The 25,059-nt window shown below is 54.5% G+C and overlaps 1 protein-coding gene across 2 annotated transcripts in view; it reads left to right on the top strand.

The window, feature by feature from the left end:
• Positions 1 to 480: 480 nt before the first annotated feature.
• Positions 481 to 25,059, top strand: part of ADGRA2 (adhesion G protein-coupled receptor A2) — a 33,438-nt gene continuing 8,859 nt past the window's right edge. Inside the window, exons 1-7 of one of the 2 annotated variants that reach the window (XM_036250088.1) lie at positions 481 to 1,112; positions 14,265 to 14,336; positions 22,867 to 22,938; positions 23,220 to 23,291; positions 23,460 to 23,531; positions 23,815 to 23,978; positions 24,625 to 24,838. In XM_036250088.1, coding sequence (XP_036105981.1) covers positions 850 to 1,112; positions 14,265 to 14,336; positions 22,867 to 22,938; positions 23,220 to 23,291; positions 23,460 to 23,531; positions 23,815 to 23,978; positions 24,625 to 24,838 — 929 coding nt within the window. In that variant the 5' untranslated portion in view covers positions 481 to 849. The remainder of the gene's footprint in view (positions 1,113 to 14,264; positions 14,337 to 22,866; positions 22,939 to 23,219; positions 23,292 to 23,459; positions 23,532 to 23,814; positions 23,979 to 24,624; positions 24,839 to 25,059) is intronic. The other variant, XM_036250089.1, reaches the window with a different exon arrangement.

A 25,059-nucleotide genomic window follows, 5' to 3' on the forward strand; every position in this document is an offset into this window, starting at 1 on the left:
CTGTGACAGTGAGAGCCGGCTTCCAGACTGACCATCAGGTCAGGGGCCAAGAGAAGCCGAGTCTCAGCAACCCCCGAGCGGGGAACAAAGTTCAACCCAAAACGTGGAGCACCAGGCATCTCTGGCCAAGCCGCAGGTCAGTGAAATTCCCAGAAGCATGGGGAGCTGGCTGTATGCGCACGAGGGAGGGAGGATTTTGAGGAAAGTGATGGCGGTGGGCTTGAAGGTCTGGGATGGGTTGTGGAGAGGGGCGGGAGAGAGGAGTCTGGGTTCAGGCAGGTGCAGGACACGCGGGGCCTCGGGCCGGCTTGCCCACTCTCGCGCCCAGGAGGGCATCGGGCTGGCTGCGTAGCGGGAGGCGCTAGGGCCTCGCGGACGCGCCGGCGAGGGGAGGGCGCCCCCTCGGGGAGGCGGGCGGGGTCTGGCGGCGGCGGGAGCTGCGCCGCGCTGAGTTGCCTCCATCCATGGCACGAAGCGGCGGCGGCGGCGGCGGCAGCAGGAGCCCGGCGCGATCCGTTAGGTCCCAGCCCAGCGCTGACAGAGCAGGCGACGTGGAGGGGCCCGTCCTCCACCAGCCCGGGAGCACCGCGCAGAGACTCCGGCCGCACCGCTTGGGACCGCCTGCCCTGCTCTGACAGCCGCGCCGGCGTCCTCCCCGCCGGGGCGCTCGCCGGACATGCCCCCGGGGTGCGGCGGCGGGGACCCCGGGGCTTGCCTCCGCCCAGGGCCCCCCGCCCCGCCCTCGAGTGCCCCGGGCCCCTGCTGAACACGCCTCCCGCACGCCTGGGTCCCTCCGGCCCGCGCGCAGACCGGCCCCAGCGCTGTGGGTCCCTGCGGGGCTATGGGCTGATGGGCGCCGGGGGATGCAGGATGCGGGGGGCGCCCGCTCGCCTGCTGCTGCCGCTGCTGCCGTGGCTTCTGCTCCTGGCGCGCGAGATTCGGGGCGCGCCCGGCTGCCCCGTCCCCATCCGCAGCTGCAAGTGCTCTGGGGAGCGGCCCAAGGGGCTAAGCAGCGGCGCCCCCAACCCGGCGCGTAGGAGGGTGGTGTGCGGCGGCGGGGACCTCCCGGAGCCTCCCGAGCCCGGCCTCCTGCCTAACGGCACCGTTACCCTGTGAGTACCCTACTCGGCCGGCCCGGCCCGAGTCCGGACGGGAGGACGACAGGAGACCAGACGGAAGGGGTGGGCAGAGGGGGGACTGGGACGCCGCCGCCACTTTAGACACTTTGGGACAGGCCTGAGTCCGGGCGCCGAGACGAGAGGCTTGGAGAACTAGGAGGGAGATTAGGGCGCCAGCGGTGTGGAGGGAAGATGGGGCTTCGGGGGCGGGCGCGACCCAGAGAGAGTCAGCGAGCGCCCACTCACCTGCACAGGTGAAGGGGAATGCAAGCTGGCGGGATGCCCACGCCCCTTGAGTGTCCAGCCTGGGCTTGTGTTGCGAACTTCGGGAACCTAAGGTGGGTGGGATGGATGGAAATCTCGGGAAAGATCCACGCCCGCGGCCCAATAGGTGCTGTGGTCATTAGCCCCGCGGACGCGTCCCTGGCTGGACTGGGAGAGTCTCCGGGGTTCATCCAGCAGGCCAGGCTCCTCCAGTGGGGGGCGCCCCACTTGCTCCTGGAGACTGCCAGCCCGGCTTCCAGCCGGTTGGTCTGCTTAGCGCGGGCGGGAGGGTAGAAAGAGTCTGTGGTTCGGGTGCAGGCGCTTCTGGTCTGAATGAGACCCCGACGTCTCAATTCCTCTTGGATCCCTCTTCCGCCGCGCGCAAGTGAGGTCTGCGCTGGTTCTTGCATTCCTCCCTCTTCTTTCCTCCCCTGGATATGACACTAGCTTCGGCTGTTTTCTCGATTGACTTTTTAGAGCAAAGTTTGCTAAGAAAGAAACCTGGCCGAGGGGAAAGCGGCTGCCTCCCAACCTTCTTCCGTCATCCCGTTTCCCTTCCCAGCCAGGGCCTTATTAAGCCTTCACTTTGCTGGCAACCCGACCCCAAGCCTCCTCGATGGGAATCTGAAGTCCCCGAAACCGCAGGAGAGTTAGCGACCCCTCCCCACCAAAGGCGAGTTCCTGCGCTGACCACGTGCTTGGAGCTCCACACACGCCGTGTGGAGTGGAGGGTCGGGCCCTCGCCTCTGCCCTTTCCTTTCCCTTTCCTGTCCTGGATCCAGCCTGCAAGCTGCTTCCCTTTCTCTGTCCTCCTGACCCCAGTGGCAACCCAACGCCCCTTGCCCGAGTTGGGGCTGGTTCAGTCTATCCGATTGTGTCCAGAACAATACAGTAACGCCTTTGGTTGGGTGAGTTCAGAGGCTGCCCGCTTCCTGACAGGACAAGACTGGTCAGCCTCTGACGCTGGCGGGCTGGCCTGCCCTTTCTCCAGCTGGGGTGTGTGTGTTTGTGTGTGTGTGCGCATTAGTGGGGTGGAGGCAGTATGTCTGCTCTCTCCCACCTCTCAGCAGCTCAGGGATATGGCCGTGGCCTAAGAAGGCAGCTGTGGCTATTCATTCCAGGTCCTGCTGAGAGTCCACTAGTGTTGAAGTGTCCAGACAGGCCCGGCATTCCCCAGCCCACTCAGTTCTGGAGGAGAAAAATGCTTGCAGTGTGGAGTAGCTGGGCCAGTGACTGTGCTGATTTCCTGCTGGGCCATGACAATTCAGTTCCATAGGTGTTTATATACTGGATCTTGTGGCTGTGCTCACACACCTGGGAAGGACACTGTCTCTGAGTGTCTGTTTGTTGGGATTAGGGAATCCTAACGTGCTGAAGGCAGAAAGAATGGGGAAAACACAAAAAGGTGGTTTAGCAGTACATCTTAGAATGATTTGGCAACTAATTCTTTCCAGCCATGGCTAATTCCCATGGACGCCACTCCAAGGTGAGAGTCGGGCCAACTTTGGGTGAGAATATATTATGACAGGGTGGCAGCAAACATGACTAGCTTTACCTTCCCATCCCAAACCATCCCCAGATACTTTCCAACGGAACAGCCCCCTCAGCCTGGCTGGACATCCCCACAGAGACGACAGACAGGGCAGGCCACAGAGGATCTTGCGAGCCCCCTGGCCCATCAGCCTGGAGGGTGACTGAACGCCAGCCAAAGATATATTTCTTAGCATCTCCTCCCCGCCCCTCACATAATCCTGATCCTGATTGCTGTCCACCCCACCATTCTGGCTTCTGAAGGAAAGAAGAAGCCACATTCTTCAGCAGAAGCTGGGCTAGGATTCTCTTCCCTGGACTCAGTCCCTCCAACGCACCCATCCCTAGCCCAGCATGCATCTCGAGGGAAGAAGGAAGAGAGGCCTGGAAAGGGGCTGCAGTCTCAGCCTGGCAGCAGAGCAAGAGGCAAAAGCACGAAAGCCTCCTCCACACCCTCCCAAACTCCTCCTCCCTACTCTTTTTCTTTTCCACACAAACTTCCCCGTCCACCTTTTTGCCTGTCACCTGGTGCAAACAACAGGACTTGAGCCAACAGTTTTGCACTGGCTTTATCCTCCCTCCTCCCCTGCTTTCCTCCAGAATGGGCCACCAGAACCCTGTCCCTTTCACACAGCACCCCGCTCAAAGGTCCTTAGGGGATGTGGGACTCCATCTTGGGAGACCTGGCAAGCCCTGGGTCTGGGGCTATTCAGGCAAAGAAAGCGCTAGATAAGGTGCCTGTCCGCAAAGACCCTCTCCGCTCAGAGAAGGCCTCCAAACGGTTCCCCGGCATTGCTGTGAACAACCCTATTTACCTCACCTAAAACCCTTCCACCTCCACCCTGTTATCTCAACTTCTGCCTTCTGTTTTTGTAGACTACATGCCCCCCTCCCCACGATTTGCTTCCCCCTCCCCCCTCTAATGGATTTTCATTTTAAGTTTTCCAGAAAAGCAGAACTCTTGGCTTCCTTCCTGATCCATCTGTCCCACCCCCAGTCTCCAGGCCCAGCCCGCAGGACAGCTGTGGGCACTTATGCTCCTGTCCTTTATGGGGGAAGGTCTCATGGAGGGCAGCTTATTACAGGGAGATGCAGACCCCTGTGAGCCCCCCAGCCACCCCTGTGCAGCAGCTGATGGACCTGCCCTCTGTTCTCAGCTCTGGCAGTTAGAGTGAGGGGGAGGGGGCACTATAAGGAATTCCAGGGGAGGACTGGTAATAGATAACTGCAGAAGGAAATCTCCTAAGAGGACATCCCAGGACATCTGAGCAGCCCCTCAGAGGATACCAGCCAGTGTCATAAATTCTGAGACAGTTTGCAGTGAAAAGGGCCTTAGAGATCAGCAAGTCCAGCCCCTACATCTACATTTCACAGCTGAGCAAGCTGAGGCTGACAGGGGAGGTCCTCTCTTGCCCATAGTCACCCAGCTAGCTGACGGGCAGCCTCAAGGTTAGCTGGTTAGGTTCTCTTAGCATTCCTCTCAGGCCAGGGACTAGTCACTGTTCACCTTGCTGGACTTGGGACCCAATGGACACAAAAGCTGCTGTAAAAAAAAAACCCTGCTTCTTCCTGGCAGGACCCAGGCCCTTTTGACCTGGGAACATTCCAAGGCTGGGTGGGGAGGGAGCCAGACATGGGACAGGTCACACCAGATTCTCCCAGAGCCAACAAACCCTCATCCGCTCAGCCTCCCAACTGAGGCAGCGTTGCCCACCACGTAGGCTGCCCACATAGGGAAGAGAGGCATTTGCCACAGGGATGCACCTAGCCATGGTGGGTCCTTTTGCTCTGAGTCTGGTGGTCTTCAGATGTACCATGGGGGAGGGGCAGCCCCTCACAGACACTTGCTGCAGCCTCTGGGAAGTGGCTCTTGAGCACAGATCTCCCTCTGGACCTCCAGCTCCCGACTGAGCCCTCCCCCCAGTGCCCCCACCCCAGCCACCAGGATCTAGTTAGGGGAGTTCGGGGCAAAGTGTGCCAACTGCTATGCACATAGCCAGAGGGGAGTGGAATAATGCTGGCTGGAGAGGCGGGGCCACACTGGCTTCCCCACCCCCTTCTCTTCCAGCCTCTTTCCCCCATATGGTTCTCATAAGGTCTGGGCTCAGAGACAGCAGCCAGAGGAAGTGGCTGTGTACAGAGAGCTTTTGTGAGGGGAGGAGGGGGGAGGGGGAGAGAGTGAGAGAAAGAAGGAAAGAAAAGAGGGAAGAAGCAGAGGTGGGAGGAGGCCAGGACACTCCAATACACTCATTTACCCTCCAGTGGTGTGAGGTCTCAGCTGCAACACCCATATGGGGTCCAGGACCCCATCTATCTAAAATGAGGGGTCCAGAGGAAGTCTAAGTCCCTCCCTGACTCTTCCCACCTACCTGCTAGAGGAGCTGGAGGCAGCAAGACTCTTCCTAGAGATCTTAGGATCCCTGCCCTTAGGGCTCCCCCTCTGGTGCAGGATGTCAGGGCCCACGGTCCCATTTCAAGCCGAGCACTGGGCAGAGAACAGCCCTCTAGGTTTCACTGGTTGAATCCTCATCGAACCAAAAGACTGGAGAGGCCATGCGCTGAGCTCCAAAGACAACACCTATAATTCAGCCCCTAGTGGGGCCAGGACCCAGAATGGGTTATTTGGCCTGAATTATTCAGAGCCCAGCACAAACCCAGCCACTCCTGATCCCCTAGGAATCTCTTCCTGCTGGCTACCATGGATCGTCCTTTTGTGTTGGGGTGGGGGCAGCAATCCTTAGCCCTGGGGGTGAATCTGAGAATTTCCCCCTAAGGCATAGGCAAACCAGGGTAATGTGAACCTAACCAGAAATTGACCCTTAAATTGGGGGTCATGTTTTTAAAGGGAGAGAGTGATTCTAAGTTTATGTCACAGGGGAGTCATTGGGATAAGAACCCTTTCCTGTGGGAGAAAAGTTCCAGTCACCTCTGAGTTGATCCCTGGCCTTCCATTCAGTGGGCTTTCCCCACCGAAGCCCAGAGAGGGGAGGCGAGTTCCCCAGTGTCACACAGCCTGGACCTGGACCCCTCATTCCTCCATCACCCTGAGACCGCCCTGTGCCTCCTCCCTGGGATCTGACTGAGAGCAGGGGAGGAAAGAGGAGGGAAATGGCCCTGGGTTGAGGAACCAGAAGGAAAATCCGGTATCTGCTAGGAAGGGGCTGCTCCGAGGGGCTGTTTATTTTCATTCCCCCAGCCCAGCCGCTCTGTTCTATTTAGAGCTCAGACACTGTCAGGACAAGGCGGCCTCCTTCCCTTCCTCCCTCCTGGGGGAGGGGGGCATCCTTCCCAAACTCCAGAACATTCCTTTGTTTTTAGGACTGGGTGACAGGGTGGGGGAGCAGAGAAACTGGAGTTAGCTAACCCGACAGCCTCCCAGGACCCATCGTTCCCAGCCCTAAGAGCAGGGAGAGGCAGATGGGGGAGCAAAGGGTGTGCAAGATGGATGGGGCCAGGTGAGGGGCAGGGGAACCAATCTGTCACCGAGGAGCCTGGAATGGGAGAGAGGGAGTGGCGGGAGGAAGGAGTTCAGCCTGAACTTGAGGGGCCAGACATCTCCCAGCTGGGAAGGGAAGGTTTGAGAGCCCCCTCCCCCCAGGGCCCTTTGCCTGCTGGGAACTGTGTAGTGAGGCAGAAACCCTAGACCTCAGGCTCCCAGAGTCTCCAGATCCAGGATGGGAAACACCATCAAACACAAGGAGTGCGAGCTTCAGTACAGACCCTTTTACACAAAAGCAAACCCCAGAAGAGGGGCTGACCTGCCCGAGGTCACACAGGTCCTGGCCAGACCCCAGGGCTCCTGTTCGCAGTCAGCCTCTTTTCCTGCTGACCAGTCAGAGGGCACCCCTGGGGACTGGGGGGGAGATATGCTAATCTACTTCCTCCACATGGATTTGGGAGCCAGGGAAAGGGAGCACCACCTAGTGATGGTCTGACAAGTGAAAGCATACTTGAGGGACCACTGTCATCACCCAGAGTATCTGAAATCAGACTTACCCAGGAAAGGTGGGACCATGGTCTCTAAAGCATTCCTCCCAGTGTTCGCTCTCCCTGTCCCCTTAGCTTCTGGACTCTGTGACCTCTGTGGTGGCCCAGAAGAGCTGTTTGGAGCCAGGATAGCTCAGGAGTGACCTCTGCCAACACTGACTAGGGTTGGGGTGGGGCGTGTAGGTAGGAGGAGGGAACTGCCCCCTGACTTGGGAAAACCAGGGTTCAGCATGAACTCTCTGTCTACTGAAGACCCCACCTTCCCTGAACCTCTGACCCTCCAGACACCTATCCATTCCTTCAGCCAGTGCCAGCTGTGTGCCCAGCCCGCAGCCAGGAGGTAAGAGACCTGGTTTCTGCCCTCAGGGCCTTAGAGTCTTGTCATGGAGACTGGATATAAACTCATAAAGCAGGACAGGATTGGGGCCGCAGGGCTCCCAAGGAAAACTTCTGGGGTGGAAAGAGTAAAGATAATTTATACTATTTAAAAAAGACTGATAACAGATTGACCTTTTCAAGTTTATTTGTGTTTAAAAAGAAATTCACTTTCTTCACTCAGAAGCTTGGCTCCCCAGTGGTGAGATTTTAGGCCATGTGTGGAGGAAGCGTTGAAGGTGGATTGGCAGTAACATCCCAGCTTCCTCAATCAGGTGGACACAAACATTCCATCCTGTCTGACACATCTCCCTTCACCTTCCAAGCACGGAAGATTGCAGACACCCTGTCTCGTTTATGTCTGAAGTTCTAGTGTGTTGCACAGGGCTGAGCATGCAATAGGTGTTAGTGTAGGTTTGCAGAGTGCTTAGGTGTGAATGATCACAGCAGACTCAATTCTGTGTACTCAGGCTAGGAAGCTGGGGATCGCAAAATCCCCATCACAGCATACTGGCCACCAACCACAAACACCTGCTCACTACCAAGACGGGGTATCTTATGGAGAGGGTAGGTTAGAGAAAAGGAGACAAAAAAACCCATGCAAAGGAGCCATTTTGAGACTGTTTTCTCTCTTGACCTTGACCTCAGGCCCTGCCTGGGCAGCCCAGCTTCAAGGCTGAGGTCAGAGACTGCCTCAGGACACGACCCTGGAAGCCCTGGGGAAAGAAGGTCCTACCCGAGTCTCCTCTAACCAGTAGGGGCTCAGGGCTGACTGGACAGGCTTCCAGCCAAGGGACAGGATCATGGAAAGTACAGGAGTGTTAAATGTCCTCTCCAACATTTGTGTCCCCTGCAATCAGGCTAAAGACATGAAGGGCAGCCCTGGCTGGTTTGGCTCAGCGGTTAGAGCGTCAGCTTATGGTCCAGAGAGACCCGGGTTCGGTTCCCTCTAAGGGCATGTAATTCGGTTGCAGTTTGTCCCCAGCCCTGCCCCTGGTTGGGTCCTGCAGGTGGCAGCCATTCGATGTGTCCCTTTCACATCGATGTTTCTCTCTCTCACTCTCTTCCTCTCTCTCCCTCCTGCTCTGTCTGAACAAAAAATGGAAAAATGTCCTCAGGTGAGGATAAAAATAAATAATTTAAAAAGAGACATGAAGGGCAGCCTGGAAGGGAAGGGAAGCCACAGGAGGGTAGCCTTTAGCCTGAGTTGTGTCAAAGCAGAGCCTGTGCTCTGAGGCAGTCTCATTTTCAGAGGCCCTGCTGTCATATCACTTACACTGAAATGCTCCCCTGTCCTTCCTGAAACATGATAATTATTGCTAATTGACATAGTCTGATCTATGGTAGTTATTTAGTTAGGCATTTTTTTTTCTTTTTATTGATTTTTTAGAAAGAGAGGGAGAAAGAGATAGAAACATCAATAAGAGAGAACATCGATTGGCCACCTCCTGCATGCCCCCCACTGGGGTTGGGCCCACAACTTGGGCACATGCCCTGACCTGGAATTGAACCGGTGACCTCTTGGTGCATGGGTCAACGCTCAACCAGTGAGCCACACTGGCCCAGCTAAGCATTTATTAATTTCAATTTTATAGCATTTATATTTCAGAGGCAGTGCTTCTTTTTTATTTTATTTTATTTCATTTTATTTTATTTAGGTTTTAGACATCTTTGTGAACCCTGGAATTGCTCAAAGGCCCTGGGCACTGTACCTGCAGGAGAGGCTGGGAGTCCAGTATCACCTTGAAGGTCAGGGTAGATTATGGGCCTGAGGCCCTTTTGGTATCAGTAAGCAGACCACCTTCCTCCCTCTCCCCGATGGTCTCCCTAAGACACTGCTGAGGTGCCTGCAGCAGGTGTTGGAGATGGGTCCTTTCCAGCCCAGAAGGCCTAAACCCCAGGCTCGGACTCTAGAGAGCATAGCTCCCTGGCGTCCAGACTTGTGGTCCTTGCATCTGTGTCGGAGTGGGTGTCGTACATGTATGTTTCTTCCTGCACATGGGAGAACCACTAGGTTCAGGCGGATGCTGGCCCCATGCCCACAGAGCAGTGTCCGCGTGACCCCTACAGGGTCATCTTTGATGTCAGGCTGGGATCTGGTGAGTTTTTGTGGCTTCCCAGAGGCCACAGGGCCTCTCCGTAGACGCCAGCCACTCGCTGCCTTAGCCTCTAGCCTCATTAGTGGTGACTCCGCTTGCCTCTGTTCCCTAAAATAAGACCCTCGCTGGGAGACAGCTCTGAAATGGGCTCAGCATGCCCCCTCTCTTTGGCCGGATTTCAGACTCTGAGGTAGAGAACAGGGGACTCCGGGGACTGTCTGCCTTCTTATGAAAATTTGACATTGGAGTGGTAGATGGGGGAGGGGCGGGGGAAAGAAGCTAAAGATACTGGGCTGGGTGAGCCAAAGGTCTGAGAGGTGGGGCTAGTCGGGGAATGACATCCACCTGGCTGGCTCCCTGTGCTGTGGCAGGGCCAGAGGCTGGTACAGGCCGAGGAAGTGTCTGTCTAGTAGTTGGGGGGAGGGGCTGTTAAGATGGGGCCAAGACTGGCAATGTGTCTGCAACGCTGGAAAGAACCATGGGGCCGAGGCTCCTCCTTCCCTGGCCAGCTGTTGGAACTGCCCTGCCTGTCTTCCTCCCGCAGCCCAGCATAGTAGGAACACTTCTCTTCTCATTGGGCGAGGCTGTGTGTGTGTGTGTGTGTGTGTGTGTGTGTGTACCTATCCCACTAGCAGCCCTGAAACTGCCAGCTTCCTACCTGCCCATAACAATACTAGACCCAAATCACTGCCCTCTCCTCCCTCGCCAGACCCACCAGGGGCACCTCCAGAGAAATAAACTGACAAGCATAATTGAGGCCATTCTCTGGATAATCTGGGTCTAAAGTAAAATTTCCTCAGCCTTATCTAGGCTGTTAAGGCCAGAAGATCCAATTCTGGGTATTTGGGGACTTGAATCATGCAGATGTCTGCCTGAATTCTGTCCAAGAACTGGAAATGCGGCAAGAAGGGGGCATATTGGAGAAGGATGAATGCTCCTTGCCTGGTGTCTCTGCTTTTGTGAGTGGCTTAGATGGTGGGGATCAGGGACATGTTCTCTGCAACAAGAAAAACAATCCCGGTTCAAGACTCACAGGGATGGACTTTGCACTGGGCTAGCCAAGTGGGAAGCGTGGGCTGCAGCTGACCCCTGCCCCTTGCTGCCCTTTCCTCCCGGCACAACAGAGGCTGCTCAGAGAGAGTGGAGGGCACTGGCCTGCAGGGGATCTGGGTTCAGGGTAGAGAGGGGCAGGACGCAAGAGATGAGCTGTTCTGGGCCAGAGGCTGGTCCTCACCAGTCTCAGGAGCTGGTCCCTGATCCTTTGCTCTGCTCCCAGGCCACACACACACACCACCCTGGTTGCCTTGGTATCTGTCCTGCAATCCAGACTTCCTCCTGGGGAGGTGCTGACCACTAGGAGACTAGAAAGGAGTTAAAGCCACTGGTCACCCGGGGCCCCTGAGCACTGGTAATGCTGCTGGTCATAGCTGAGCTGTGCTGGCCAAGGAGCATTCACACCAGATTCTGAAGACTTAACCCCTCAAAACACTAAAAAAGGGAAAATATCTCAATAATTTTGTATATTAATTTATGTTGAAATGATAACATTTTGGATATATAGGTGAAATAAAATATTAAAATTAATCCAATTTTTAAATTTTTAAAAAATGTGGCTACTTGAACATTTTAAATTACATGTGCAGCTTGCATTGCGCTTCTATCGGTGAGCTCTGGGTTAAAGAGTTTGGAGTTCAAGGGTTAAAGGCCAGCCTGGCCGGTGTGGCTCAGTGGTTGAGCATCAACCCATGCACCAAGAGGTCACTGGTTCTATTCCCGGTCAGGGCACATGCCCAGGTTGTGGGCCAAACCCCCAATGGGGGGCTTGCAGGAGGCGGCCAATCGATTTCTCTTTCATCGATGTTTCTCTCTCTCTCCCTCTCCCTTTCTCTCTCTGAAATCAATAAAAACATTTTTTTTTTTTTAAAAAAAAGGCCAAAAAGTCTGGAGAATATGGGGTATTTCACCCAACACCACCTCTAGACCTGTCTGGACAATATTATCAAATTAGGCCCTGGCCAGTTTGGCTCAGTGCTTAGAGCGTCAGCCCACGGACCAGAGGTACGTGGGTTCGGTTCCCGCTAAGGGCACGTACCTCAGTTGCAGTTTGTCCCCGGCCCCTGGTTGGGGTCATGTGGGTGGCAACCAGTCGATGTGTCTCTCATATCAGTGTTTCTCTCTCTCTCTCTCCCTCCCTCCCTCCCTCCCTTTCTCCCTCCTGCTCTATCTGAAGATAAATGCAAAAATGTCCTCGAATGAGGATAAAAAAGATGATCAAATTAGGATCCCAGGTTTTAACCTCAGGGATTTGGGAGTTGGAGAATTTTTAAATACAATATTTTCAATTCAATTATTATTTTTTAATGTATCATGTTTATTTATTTATTTTTCCTTATTGATTTAGACAGATGAAGGGAGAGGGAGAGAGATAGAAACACTGATGAGAGAGAACATCAGTTGGCCACCTCCTGCATGCTCCCCACTGGGGTTCGGCCCACAGCCTGAACATGTGCCCTGACCTGGAACAACTGGCAACCTCTTGGTGCATGGGTCAACACTCAACCACTGAGTCACACTGGCTAGGCAATTCAATGATCTTTTAAAAATTTTTTTGCAGAGCCCAGCCGGTGTAGCTCAGTAGATTAAGCATCCTCCCATGGACTGAGAGATCCTGGTTCGATTCCTGGTCAGGGCATATGCCCAGGTTGCGGGCTTGATCCCCAGTGGGGGCTGTGCAGGAGGCAGCCAATTGATGTTTCTCTCTCACATTGATGTTTCTATCTCTCTCTCTCCCTGCCTCTTTCACTGAAAAATCAATAAAAACATATTTGTTTTTAAAAAGTCCCACCATCAAGAGCCAGTCACCACTGAGGGGACCTCCCCAGCCCCACTAGGGCCTGAATGAGACCATTAGAGGCACTAAGAACTGACAAGACTATCTACGATTTACCACCACCATTGTAATGTGAAATAAAACTATCTGTCCTAATCTATAAAATGAGAATAAAGGGGTTCAGGAAAGTTCTAATTGCTCATATAGTGACCACTGTGATGGAACTATCAAGATGATGTGTGTGTGTGTGTGTGTGTGTGTGTGTGTGTGTGTGTGTGAATCACTTGGGAAACCCAGCATTCCCCCCTGAACTCCTCCACACAGTCGCCCTTCAGACCCCACTGGGAAATGCCACTGTTGGAGGGACCCGGTGTTAGGCGGGGCCTAGAAGGTCAGGAAGGCTCTATTTGGAGAGAGGCGGAGAGAGGAAGGAGATGAGGTCTCCGCCCCTTCCCATGGACCCAGAACCCTCCATGCTGCCTCCATGCTGGCCATTGTCTGCTCTCCGGGAGCCTCTGGAACACGGAGTAGCTGGAATGTCACATGTCCAGGGGCCTCTCGCTGCCTGTTGGTACATTCATCACCCGCTCCCAGTGAGCTATGGGGCAGGACTCTTTGACAGTTTCTCTCGTGCCTTGTCCCAGCCCCTGCCCTCTCCCTTACTCGCCAGCTCAGAGGCTGCCCACTCAGGAGAAGTCCCGAGGCCTGTACTTCTGGCTTTCCCAGGTCCACCAGTGGGAGCAAAGACGGGAAACCCTTTGCCTCAGCCCAGGACAGGGAAGAGTGTGTGGGCAGAGGCTCATTAAAGCATTTTTTTTGTTAATCCTTACCCACAGATGGAGATTATATATATATATATATATATATATATATATATATATATATATATATATTTTCCCCCCTGTTGATTTTTATTTTTTGTTTATTTATTTTTTACTTTTGGTACATGCCCCTAGCGGGAACCGAACCCAAGACTCTTTGGTCCGCAGGCCAACACTCCAACCCCTGAGCCAAACCAGCCAGGGTTTTTCCCGCCCCCCCCCCCCCTCATTGATTCTTAGAAAGAGTGGAAGGGAGGGAGAAACATTGATGTGAGAGAGCCACATCAATTGGTTGCCTCCTGCTCAGGGATTGAACCTGCAACCCAGGTACATGCCCTTGGCCGGTCCACAGGCCAATGCTCTAACCGCTGAGCCAAACCAGTCAGGGTTCATTTAAGCATTTTAATAAGCAATTAACTCAAGGGATGAGCCCTTTGGCTGGTCTGGAACTCCCTCCTCCCAGCAGGGAGCCTGGCAGAGAAAGGCTGAGTGGGTGGGCAGAGTAGGTTCAGACAGTTGGCTTGGGGCCTCTCCTCCTCCCTTAAATACAAATGAATAAATAAACAGAGCTCCGAGTGGGCAGAAAGGCTGAGGTCTGGGGGAAGCCCAGGGCTCTCTCAGTTTTCTGTTAAGGCTGCAGACAGGTTTAGAGGGGCAAGGCACTCGGGCCCTCTAAGTTGAGACCCTTTCAGGGAGGACAGTGTCCCCTTTTGGTGAGATCCTCAGCTCACAGAGAAAGTGTTGGAGACCCCAAGGAGGGGCAGCTCCTCCCGTCTGCCTCCACACCTGCCTGGCTTCCTGTTCGACGGGCCAGAACCCTGACCCAATCATGGCCATTCGCCCACCACTATCCTCAGGATATCGGGCTGAGGGTTTGGGCTAGACAGAGCTGTGGAGGGCTGGAAGGGGCGCTGTGGACTGGACCCTGGGGTTCCAAGGTGGAAATGAGCACTGCAGCCCACACCTACCCAGCCCACCTGCACACGGGGCCCTAAGTTAGACCCCAGCCGAAGGGGGGCCGTGGAGCCCAGTGGGTTGACTAGTCTGCCTGGACCATTTGCTGGCTCTCCCTATAGTCTCCTGGAGCTGACAGTGGAGGTGCTGCCTTGCACAACTTTAGGTGGCGCCATTTATATGGAGTGTGACATGGCTATAGTTGTGAAGCTGGCTCCCTACTCCAGCCACACCTTCCAGCCCGTAACAGCACATTCTCCTATCTGTGTTCTCCCTCTTCCTTCAGGCTCTTGAGCAACAACAAGATCACTGGGCTCCGGAATGGATCCTTCTTGGGACTGTCCCTGCTGGAGAAGTTGTAAGTACTGGGGCAAGGTGGGGCAGAGGTGGGGGATGGTGGTCATGGGCAAGAACTCAGTCCAGGAAGAATAAGGAGCACTGGTTGCTAAGGGACCCCACAACCTAGAACCTGCTGGCAAGAATCAAACCCACTGAAACCCTGCCCAGGACTGGACTACCAGGTAGAGGGCAGAGAGGGGTTGGTCTGAGAGAGAGACCAGCTCCTTCACCAGTGACAGCAGAGAGAATTAGAGAAACCTCACTGGTCTAGGCAGAGATGGGGCTAAAGGAAGCTCATTAACGCTCTTTAATGAGCAATTAGCTATGAGGGTTGAGCCCCTTAGTTGGCCAGAAGCCTCTCCTCCTCCCAGCTGGGGGCCCAGCATAAAGCAAGGGCTGAGAGAGGATTTAGTGTGAAGGAGACCTGTTCCTCCTTCCCTGAAAACAAACCACAAAACCCTGAGAGGCTAGAGCCCTGGGCTGAAGGTGGAGATGGTGGTCACAGGCAAATCTCCCTGCACCCCGCACCCCTCTGCCCTGGTTTAGAGCAGCAGCAGCAGCGTCCTCTGGCTGCCCTGCAGACCCAGTCAGGCTGGCCTTGGACTTGGGAGGGCCCCGCTAGCCCAAAAGAAACTTGTTCCCAGAGCTGGGGACTTGACTGGGTCATGGGCAAGTCACTTAACCTGCCAAATGAGGGGATCAAACCAACCCCTCTCTCAGTGCCCTGTTGAGTTGGCATGCTCCAGAACCCACAGCTGGGAACACAGCTTTGGGCCCTGTCTCCTCCATAGAAGACCTGGGCCTCCCATCCCTCCTGGAGACTGACCCTGCTTCCATCTCCCCCTCCTCCTACCGCCTGTCTCCCATCTCTGTTCCCTCCCTGCTGGTGGTCTTGGGATGTTGACCTCGGTGTCAACACAGCTCTGTGACCAGGTCCCTCTGATCATCCCTCTGCAGCTCACAGACAGGGTGGTCCAGGCAAGGAGAAAGAGCTGCCACCACGCTGCTATTTAACATCTCCCTGGGCACCAACAAGCAGGGCAGGTTTTATCTTCCCAGAGCAGTTAGCACTAGGAGTTCTGATTCCTAGGCATGGTCTTGGAGAGTTGACTGGCAGGAGGCCAGACTCTCCTTCCAGGATCTTTTGGAGGAAGACAAACCGCAGCTGCCTCTCCAGTCCTTTGTTTTGCCCCACAAGGGCCAGCCAGCGCCCAGAGATGTTCTCTCTGCTCAGCATGAGCAAGCACCGCTCTGAGATTCTCATGGCCTCCCTGACATCTTCCCATCCTGATCCTCCTGCTTTATCAGTTAGAGACCCACTGGCTCTGCCCCTTTCTCATCCTTCAATCTCATGAGGGTAGATCTTCTAATGAAGATGAAAAGATGGTCCCTTTCTTCCCACCTATGCCAACATACTGAACCGGACTCCTCTCCCAGCACTGTGACGCTCGTCACCACACAAGTGCATGCAAAGCATGGGAGGCAGGCAGAGAGAAGTGGGAAACTAGCCAAAGAACAATGGCTAACTCCCGAGTCATGTGAGGTGGAAGGGGTCCTGGGCATGAGGAAGAACACTTGAGTGAGAATTCAAGGTCCTGAGTTTGAGCCCCTGCTTTGTTAGGGATCATTCTAGTCATTTATTCTAGAAAAATTGAGCAAGCCCCCTTTATTTATTATATTGTATTATTCATTTGCATATTACAAATCTCCTTTATGGCATTGGGAGTGAACACAATAGACCAAGTGCCTGCCCTCATGGAATTTACCCTCTCCTGATGGGACCCAGAAAATAGCAAATAAATGTATATGTCAGGAGACAGTAAGTGCTACAAAGAAAAACAAAGATGGGTAAGGAGGATAGAAAGCAATGGGGGTGGAGGGGTGCTGTTTTATGTAGTGAGGTTGAGAAAGGCCTCCCTGACAAAGTGACTCAGCCAGCGACTCAAGAGACGAAGAATCTGGAGGCCAGAGCGAGCAGCAGTGGGCATGGCCCTTGGGTCCAGAGTATGCCTTGTGAGTCCGAGGAACAGAAGGGCACCGTGACTGGGAAGTGGTCAGAGATGAGGCAGAGAAATGCAGAGATGGGCGCCAGGCTTGGGGCCTGTTTCTTCATCTGTGAAAAGGGGGGTGGGGACAGGGTGATTTGTAAGGTGCATTATGGATTTAAAATTCTATGATCCTGTGTGTGTGTGTCTGTGTGTGAAGTGCTGCATATCAAGGAAAAGATCAAAGAGCAAAGTGATGCGACTGGTCATTCCAAAGGAGGAGAGGCCTCTGGGCAGAGGTAGGCACTGTGTTCAGCAGGTGCCCATGGAAAGGCAGTGCAGGGGCTGGAGCACCCAGGGTCTCCAGGCCTGATTGATCACTCCTATATCAGTCAGGATTCTCCAGAGAAATAGAATCAATTGGGTGTGTGTGTGTGTGTCTTTATAGAACATATAAAGAAATTATTTCATTTCTTTATAAAGACATTTATTTTAAGTAAATAGCTCATGTGATATGGGGGCTGGCAAATCCAAAATCTGTAGGACAGACTCACAGGCTAGAAAGTCTGGCAGGAATTGATGCTATAAATCTTGAGACAGAATTTCTTCTCCGGGAACCTCAGCTTTTGCTATTTAAGGCCTTCAACTGATTGGACGAGTCCCATCCATATTATCAAAGGTAATTTCCTTTATTTAAAGTCAACTGACTTAGATGTTAATCACATCTACAAAATGCCTACACATCACCTAGATTAGTATTTCCTTAAGTTACTGGGTGCTACAGCCTGGCCTAGTGGACATACAACACTATAATCATCGCAACCACTATCCCAGAGGTGGGAGAGAGCCTGGGCCCCTTTGCTTCTGAAGATGCTAATTCATCAGGTTGGAAGGGGCCTGGGAATTTTTTACAAGGTATGCAGGCGATTCTCATGCTCATCTAGGGTTGGGAACCAGTGGACCAGATGACCCGTAGACTGTGGGCCTATTCATCACACATGAGACGCCGTGGCCTGGCGTGTAGTTGGTGCCAGGAAACACTGATTTCTCTGTCCTGTCAGGCTGAGACATCTCAGCTTGGGCAGCAGAGCCCATGGCAGCTTCACATCCACAGTCCATAGCAGCAAGTCCCAGGGGAGGGTTGGGGCCTAGCCTAATAACTGAAGTGGTAGGTCAGGGCTACTCTAGAAAATGCTGGCATTGCCTCCCTGTGCTGAGCCCCGCTCTGGCCTCTGAGAATGGGTCCAGTGTAGGGGAGGGGGCGGGATAGGTCTGCATGGTCCCTGTTTTGCAACGCAGCACCCTGAGGCTGGGGAGGGGACACACCTTTATCAGCCAGGCAGGTTAGACAAGAAAACCTGAAACGGTGCAGCAGAGGCAGTTCATGGCCAGCCTAAGAAGTGTACAGAAGGGCCCAGACATGGGTGAGGCCCCCTTCTCTGTATTCCACCACCCCTCAGCATAGACAAGCCTGTTTGTTGGCCAGAGGAAGGAATTCTGGGATGGGGGTGGGCAGGCAATGAAAGGGCAGAGTTTTACTCTGCAGTAAAAATAGACCCGGGATTGAATCCTGACTCTGCCGTTTACCTTCTGGGTGCCTGTCCAAGCCTCAGGTTTCTCACCTGGAAAATGGGGCAATGTGTGTTCCTGACAGGTTGTCATGGGAATGGATGAGTTCCTCTAGGAAAAGAGCCCCCTCCCCCCAGAGCATGGGCTTTCAGTCAGTAAAAGCCAGTTCCCTTCTCCACTGAAGAGTTCCAAGTTGCAAGATGTTATAGGCCCCTTCACTGCGTAGGATTTGTCCAGAGCTCCCCAGCCTTGAGCGGGCAGTCATGTAGCCGAAATGGGGGTGCTGAAAGCCCTCGGGACTGGCTCATTCCTCTGCTGCCTCGCATCTCGCCCAGATCCCCCACCACGCGCATTCAACAGGGAGCAGGCCACCAGAAGTCTTCCCAGGGCTCTGCGGGTGCCCCAACCACAGTGAGAGCCCCGGACCAAGTGGGCCACAGGGCAGACAGCCCCCGGAAGAGGCCGGGGAGCGGGCCTGGGCTGCGAGCGAGTGAGCGAGTGAGCGAGAGGACACCGCCCCCAGAGGCTGAGCGCCCAGAGGAAAGGGCCCGGGGCGGGGAGCCTGCTCAGCCCCAGGATGATTTGTCATTGCCTAATGAGATTAATAAGCCCGGGGGGCTGGTATGCAGGGGGATGGGGTACTCATTAGAAGCAGATGGTCATGGGAATGGTGGCAAGTGGGGTCTGGGGGTGGAGTGCCGCTCACCCGCCAGGTGGTTTCCATTAATCTGTAGGCGGGGCCAAGGGGCCTCGGTCCCTCCTCCCCTCCCCATCCCCCCGACACTGGGGCTGCGGAGAGGCTGCCCTAGGCTCTGGCGCAGCTGAAGGCCGGGAAGGGAGGCTGATGGGTTGGGGGACAGCCCTCTAGCTTGCTGTTGTAGCTCCAATGCCTGGCACAGGGTACGTGCTCAATAAATACCTGTTGGATGATATCAGAGATAAGGGGCCCTAGGCTGAGGGTGGGTGGGAGGGAGGCTAGGACCATGTTGGATTTCCTCCCGCCACCAGAACCTCTCCCTCTCCTCTTTCCACACAACCTCTATAGCTACGAGGGAGTTTTAGCCCCTTTCTCAGCCTCGTCCCGCTTTCTAATGAACCCTGGAAGTCCTGGAGGGCCCAGGAAAAGCTGCTCTGCGGCCTCCGAACCAATAATTAGGTTTTCAAACCCACACGCAGGGAGGTCTGCAGGGGCCAGAGGGAGCCAACTTTGGGCTGCCCCACCCTGTCCAAACGTGGTGCGCGCGCGCGCGCGCGCGTGCACACACACACACACGTGCACACGTACACTGTTTTACAGACTCACACACTCGCTCTTCTGACAGCTTTATGAGATATAATTTACATACCATGAAGTTCGCCCATTTGAAGTATGCAATCCAATGGTTTTTAGTGTATTTACACAGTTGTGCAATCATCATCATAATCTAATTTTAGAACATTTTCATCATCCTCAAACCTTGAATCATTAGCAGTCACTCCCTATTTCCCAGCCCTAAGCAACCACTAATCTACTTTCTGTCTCTGTAAATTTGCCTATTCTGGACATTTCGTATAAATGGGATTATGTGATCTTTTGTAACTGGATTCTTTCACTTAGCATAATGTTTTCAAGGTTCATTCATGTGATAGCATGTGTCAGCACTTCATTCCTTTTTATGGCCGAATAGTATTCCTGTGTGTCTATAGCATATTTTTGTTTATTCATTTGTCCGTTGATGGGCATTTGAGGTTTTTCCACGTTTCGGCTTATTGTGAATAATGCTACTATGAACATTCAAGTACAGGTTTTTGTGCGTGGATGTATGTTCACCTCTCTGGAATATCTACCCAGGAGTGGAGCTGCTGGGTCACATGGTAATGCTAGCTGCCATAGAGTTCTCCAAAGTGGCTGCACCATTTTACACTCCTACCAGTAATGTGCAAGGGCTGCAAATCTCTCTACATCTTCATCACCTCTTGCTGTTGTCTTTTTTCTTGGATGTGAAGTGGTATCTCATTGTGGTTTTGATTTGCATTTCCCTAGTGACTAATGGTGTTGAGCACCTTTTCAGGCATTAATTGGTCATTTGTATATCCTCTTTGAAGATTTATCTTTTCAAATCTTTTGTCCATTTTTTTCAGCTGGGTAATTTGTCTTTTTATTACTGAACTATAAGAGTTCTTTATAAATTCTGGATAGACGTCCCTTATCAGGCATATGATTTATGGAACTATTTTCTCTCATTCCATGGGTCATCTGTCACTTTGTTAATGGTGTCCTTCCTTTAAAAAGCAAAAGTTTAATTTTTTTATTAAGTCCAATTATCAGTCTGCTGTTTTGTTCTTGTGCTCATACATGCACTCTTACACACTCAGCTTCCTGAGCTTTTGTTTTCCCAAGAAGGGTATAGGATATGATTTGCTCCCAGAAATCACCCCCCTACCCCAACTTCTGCCATGGGGAGGGAGTCCTCCTCCACACTGACATAGATCCAGGGAGAGAGGTGTGTTGAGTCAAGGGAGCCTGGTCTGGGTTAGGCAAGGGGTATGGGGGAGGGGAGGTTCCAGCCTTACGCTGCACCTTCTCCAGGATCCAAGACCACAGCTCTGTGGAAGCAGAGAGGGACAGGAGAGCCCACATCACAGAGACATCTGTGTGTCCTTATGACCTCATCTAAGAAATGAAAAGATCAGATTAGACAATCCAGAGCCGGGGCTCATAACTTGGGTTCCACAAGCCCCTGAAATCATGTGCACAATGTAGGGTGTATGCATTGTTCTGGGGTGGGAGTACATAGCACCGTCACATTTTCAAAAGGATGTGCTAAGCAAGAAAGGTGCTGAATCACCAACTTATAAGGGCCTCATAGGTCTGAAAAAATACCCAACTTCTTTCATTAGCATACCCTCCTGGTGCTAGGGAGGGCACTGCCCCAGAGCTGCTGGGGACCAGGGACCAGGAGTCAGCTGATGCATGTGGGCCCAACCCCACTGGGCTATTGGAGCTCAGCCCAGTGAGCAGACCCTGACCTGTGCCCTTCAGGAGAGGACCCAGGGCTGGCTGGTCTGGGCGAGCAGGCTAACTCCCAAGGGCACTTGAGGGGCTGCCTTCGTCACCCAGGAAGCCGTCCGTGGGTGCGAGGCACGGGGAAGGAGGGGAAGGAGTGCCAACACTTGGTGGAAGCTCCGCTTCGGTAGGCCCGGCATGGCTGGGCTGCAGGAAGCCCAGGGCTGGAGAGCGCTGGGACCAGCGGCCGCCTTGCTCCCATCTGCAGAGCATCAGTGGGGCAGGCTGGGTGGGGGTTCTCGAGGAGCGCTGGGGAGGAAATGAGAATAAACACAAGTGAGCTAGAGGGAAGGGGCGGGGGGCTGCAGCCTCAGCCCCTTGGCAGCCCATGAAGGGAAGTGACACAATGAGGAATGTGTTTCCCTTTGCCCGTCCCCCGCATGGGGGTGGGATACAGAGCCCTGAGAATGGCCAGGCCCCAACAGGGGCCAGGGGGCACATGCTGCAACAGCATCGAAGGGCCATGAAGGCGGGGGTCTGAGCAGCAAAAGGGGGGTGACCGGCGGGAAGGACAACCCTGGGCGGGCGGGGCACTTATCCTGTCCTCTCCAGTCTCCACTCTGCAGGAGCATTCTAGGGTCTTCGTGTGCCCGACACTGGGGCACCTCCCAGCATGCCTCGGTATGGAAACCATCCCTCATCCCTCTCGGGAGGTGGCCCCTTCTGGTGGCTTTCCCTTTTTTCCCAAGGGGGCTCAGCTGAGTCCTGGATATGAGAGGGAGCTGAGATATGAGGACCCCTGGCCATAGGCAGAGCTGAGCAGAGTGTTTCATCTCTCTCTCTCTCTCTCTCTCCCTCTCTCTCTTTCTCTCTCTCTCTCAGTGTTTATGTCCCCAACTGGGACTGTCAGTAGGAAAACAGGCCCCCTGGTGGGATGGCGCCTCCCCATCCTGGACACCCATTTCCTCTCCTCCCAGCAGGGAGCTGACTCGGTTAACCCCCTCCTGCCCATAATCCAGAGATGTCCCAGGGGCTTTGGCAGGGAGAGCCGAGGGCTCCTGCCTCAGTCTGGGCTGGGGAGTGGCAGGGGCTCCCCTGTCTTCTGTCCTGTCTGTGACTTGCTGGATCAGCCCTGAGTGGCACTTCCCTTGACACCTTCTCTCTGGGGGGAGGCAGGCACAGGACTGTGAGCGAACCTTGCCCTGAGGGGCCGGGGCAGGTGATTTATAGCCCTGCCTTGGGCCCGGAGACCAGGTCAGCATCCATGTGGTCCTCAACCCGCTGCCTGACCTATTTCAGCATTTCTCAAATGGAGAGATTCGCAGGATAGCCATAAAAATACTTCCCAACTGCCAAACTGAAGAGGACTTTACCTTCATAGAGAAATTTTCAAAAGACTAGCACCCGGTTTGAAATGATTCTCGTGACCACCTCAGGTACCAAGGCAGCTCAGAGGCGGAACCAAGGCCCGAGTCCGTCCTCCCCGCTTCTCACACGTCCGCTTCCTGCTTCCTCATCTGAGGCCCTCCCATCGCCTCTCTTGGCACCTGCATCCTTGCTGACATCTTCCTGACCAAGTACCCCTCATGTCAGGCAGGGAGGCTGCAGAGGCCTGGCTGAAGGGCAGGGTCCTTCATCCAACCTGAGTCCGGAGAGCCGGACTCAGGAGGGAGCAGAACCAGGCGGAGTGGCTCTGCGGGCTGGGAGTTGTCCCAGGCACTGAAAGGTTCTGGTTGGATCCCAGTCAGGGCACAGGCCCTGTTGCCAGCTCAGTCCCGCCCCCAGTAAGGGGCGTGCAGGAGGCAGCAGATGGGATAGATGTTAAGCCCTCACATTGATGTTTTTCTCTCTCCATCTCCCTTCCTCTCTCTAAAAGTCAATAAAAATATTTTTTTAAAAAATAGAAAGACACTGAATGCCGACACTTTTGGTGACGGTGGGACTGCCAGGCCCCCTGCGGGCCCTCAGGGCAGGAGAGGTGTGAGGGCCTCCCCCCTTTCCTCCCACAGGGACCTGAGGAATAACGTCATCAGCACAGTGCAGCCCGGGGCCTTCCTTGGCCTGGGGGAGCTGAAGCGCTTGTAAGTGGCATGTCCTGCCCCCCAAACCTCCCAGCATTCCCCTTATCCCTGAAGAAGGTCTCATGGATCCCTCCTGCTCACCCCCATTGTCCCTTCTTCTCACCCACCCATGGCTGCCCCCTCCCCCACACAGCATCTTGGCTGGGGGCAGACATTTCAAACCTCAACCTCATCTCCTTTTTCACTCTGCTCCCCACACAAGCCACACTGTGTGTCCCTCACAAGCAAATCTGTGTGCTACCACATGGCCGGCTTGCTGAGCTTTGTGTGTATCTTTCTAGAGACCTCTCCAACAACCGGATTGGCTGTCTCACCTCTGAGACCTTTCAAGGCCTCCCCAGGCTTCTCCGACTGTGAGTGAGGGGAGAGGGGAGAGGCAAGGCTCACCCTAAAGGATGGTTTGGGAGAAGGAAGCCAGCCCCACACCTTACAGGTCCCTGCATGCTCTTCACTTCCCCACCCACCCTCCCTCTGGCACCAGGAGACCCTGAGATCCAGCTCACTCCCCCTGCCCCCTGCAGAAACATATCTGGAAACATCTTCTCCAGTCTGCAACCTGGGGTCTTTGATGAGCTGCCAGCCCTTAAGCTTGTGTAAGTATCTCTTCCCAGCCCAAGGACTCAGACCCAATCCCACCTTTGTTCTCTGCCCAGGAGGGAGACACCTGGGCACCTGACCACAGTGGCCAGCCTCATGAGTTGGCAGGAGAGACAGTGGCTGGAACTCCACCATATGTGCCTTCCCATGAATGCTGGGCTGGTGCACACATACCCAAGTTTGCCCTCTCCAGCCTCAGTACTTTCCAGGGGCCCCATCCCCACTCCATGAGCCCACACTCCTCTGCTCTACTCCACGGCCCCTCTACCCACTCCGCAGGGACTTCGGCACTGAGTTCTTGACTTGTGACTGTCGCCTGCGCTGGCTGCCTTCCTGGGCCCAGAATCACTCCTTGCAGCTGTCCGAGCGCACACTCTGTGCCTACCCCATTGCCCTTCATGCCCAGGCCCTGGGCGGCCTCCAGGAGTCCCAGCTGCGCTGCGGTGAGCAAATCCCCACCCTGCACACCTGCCAGGGACGCTGCCTGCCCCTCGGGCCCCAGACTCCCTCCTGAAGGGCCTGGCTGGTGGGCATGTTCTCTGGAGTATCCTTTCCCTCACCTTCCACCGGGGTCGTCTTCCATCAGCTTTTCTAAACGTCCTTTGGGCCTGCCGCTTTACGTTTCCATCTGGGGTGACAAGTGTGCTACGGAAAGGAGCACTTTTTTTGTAATCCTCACCCGAGGGTATTTTTCCCATTTATCATCATATAGAGTGGAAGGGAGGGAGAGAGAGTGAGAGAGAGACTCATAGACTGGTTGCCTCCCGCACAACCCCAATCAGGGCTGGGGACAAACCACGGCCAAGGCACGTGCCCTTTACCGGAATCGAACCCGAGACTCCTTGGTCCTAGCGCCAACGCTCTAACCTCTGAGCCAAACGGCCAGGGCAAAAGGAGTACTTTTACTTGTCTGTCCTAAACCCTCCTGCTCCTCTCCTGTGCTCCTATCTCTGGAGATTTTCTCCTGCCCCCTTTTCCTTCCCGAGGCCCCAGAGAAGACCTGGTGCCGCCCCTCCTGGACTCTCCCACACTGGTGCGGGTGCTCACACCTGCACACTCAGGCCCCACTGCTCATGTCTCCTCCCACAGAGGGGACCCTGGAGCTACACACGCACCACCTCATCCCATCCCTACGCCAAGTGGTGTTCCAGGGTGACCGCCTGCCCTTCCAGTGCTCCGCCAGCTACCTGGGCAATGACACCCGCATCCGTTGGTACCACAACCGGGCCCCCGTGGAGGGCGATGAGCAGGCGGGCATCCTCCTGGCCGAGAGCCTCATCCACGACTGCACCTTCATCACGAGGTACAGGCCCACCGCCCCTTCCCAGCCAGGGAGGGGGTGGTCACAGCACCCATTCCCACCCGCAAAGGAGCTGTGCCCAGACACACTCCTGGGAGTACTCCATCTGTGTAAGAGAGTGTGTGTGTGTGTGTGTTCATGGAAATCCAGGACTAAGTCAATGGTCTAAATAAGGGATAGAAGTTAAATGCTTGATAGAAAAAAACGATTATATCTGACATTTC

Source organism: Molossus molossus, unplaced genomic scaffold, assembly GCF_014108415.1.
Source record: "Molossus molossus isolate mMolMol1 unplaced genomic scaffold, mMolMol1.p scaffold_m16_p_9, whole genome shotgun sequence".
Taxonomy (NCBI): domain Eukaryota; kingdom Metazoa; phylum Chordata; class Mammalia; order Chiroptera; family Molossidae; genus Molossus; species Molossus molossus.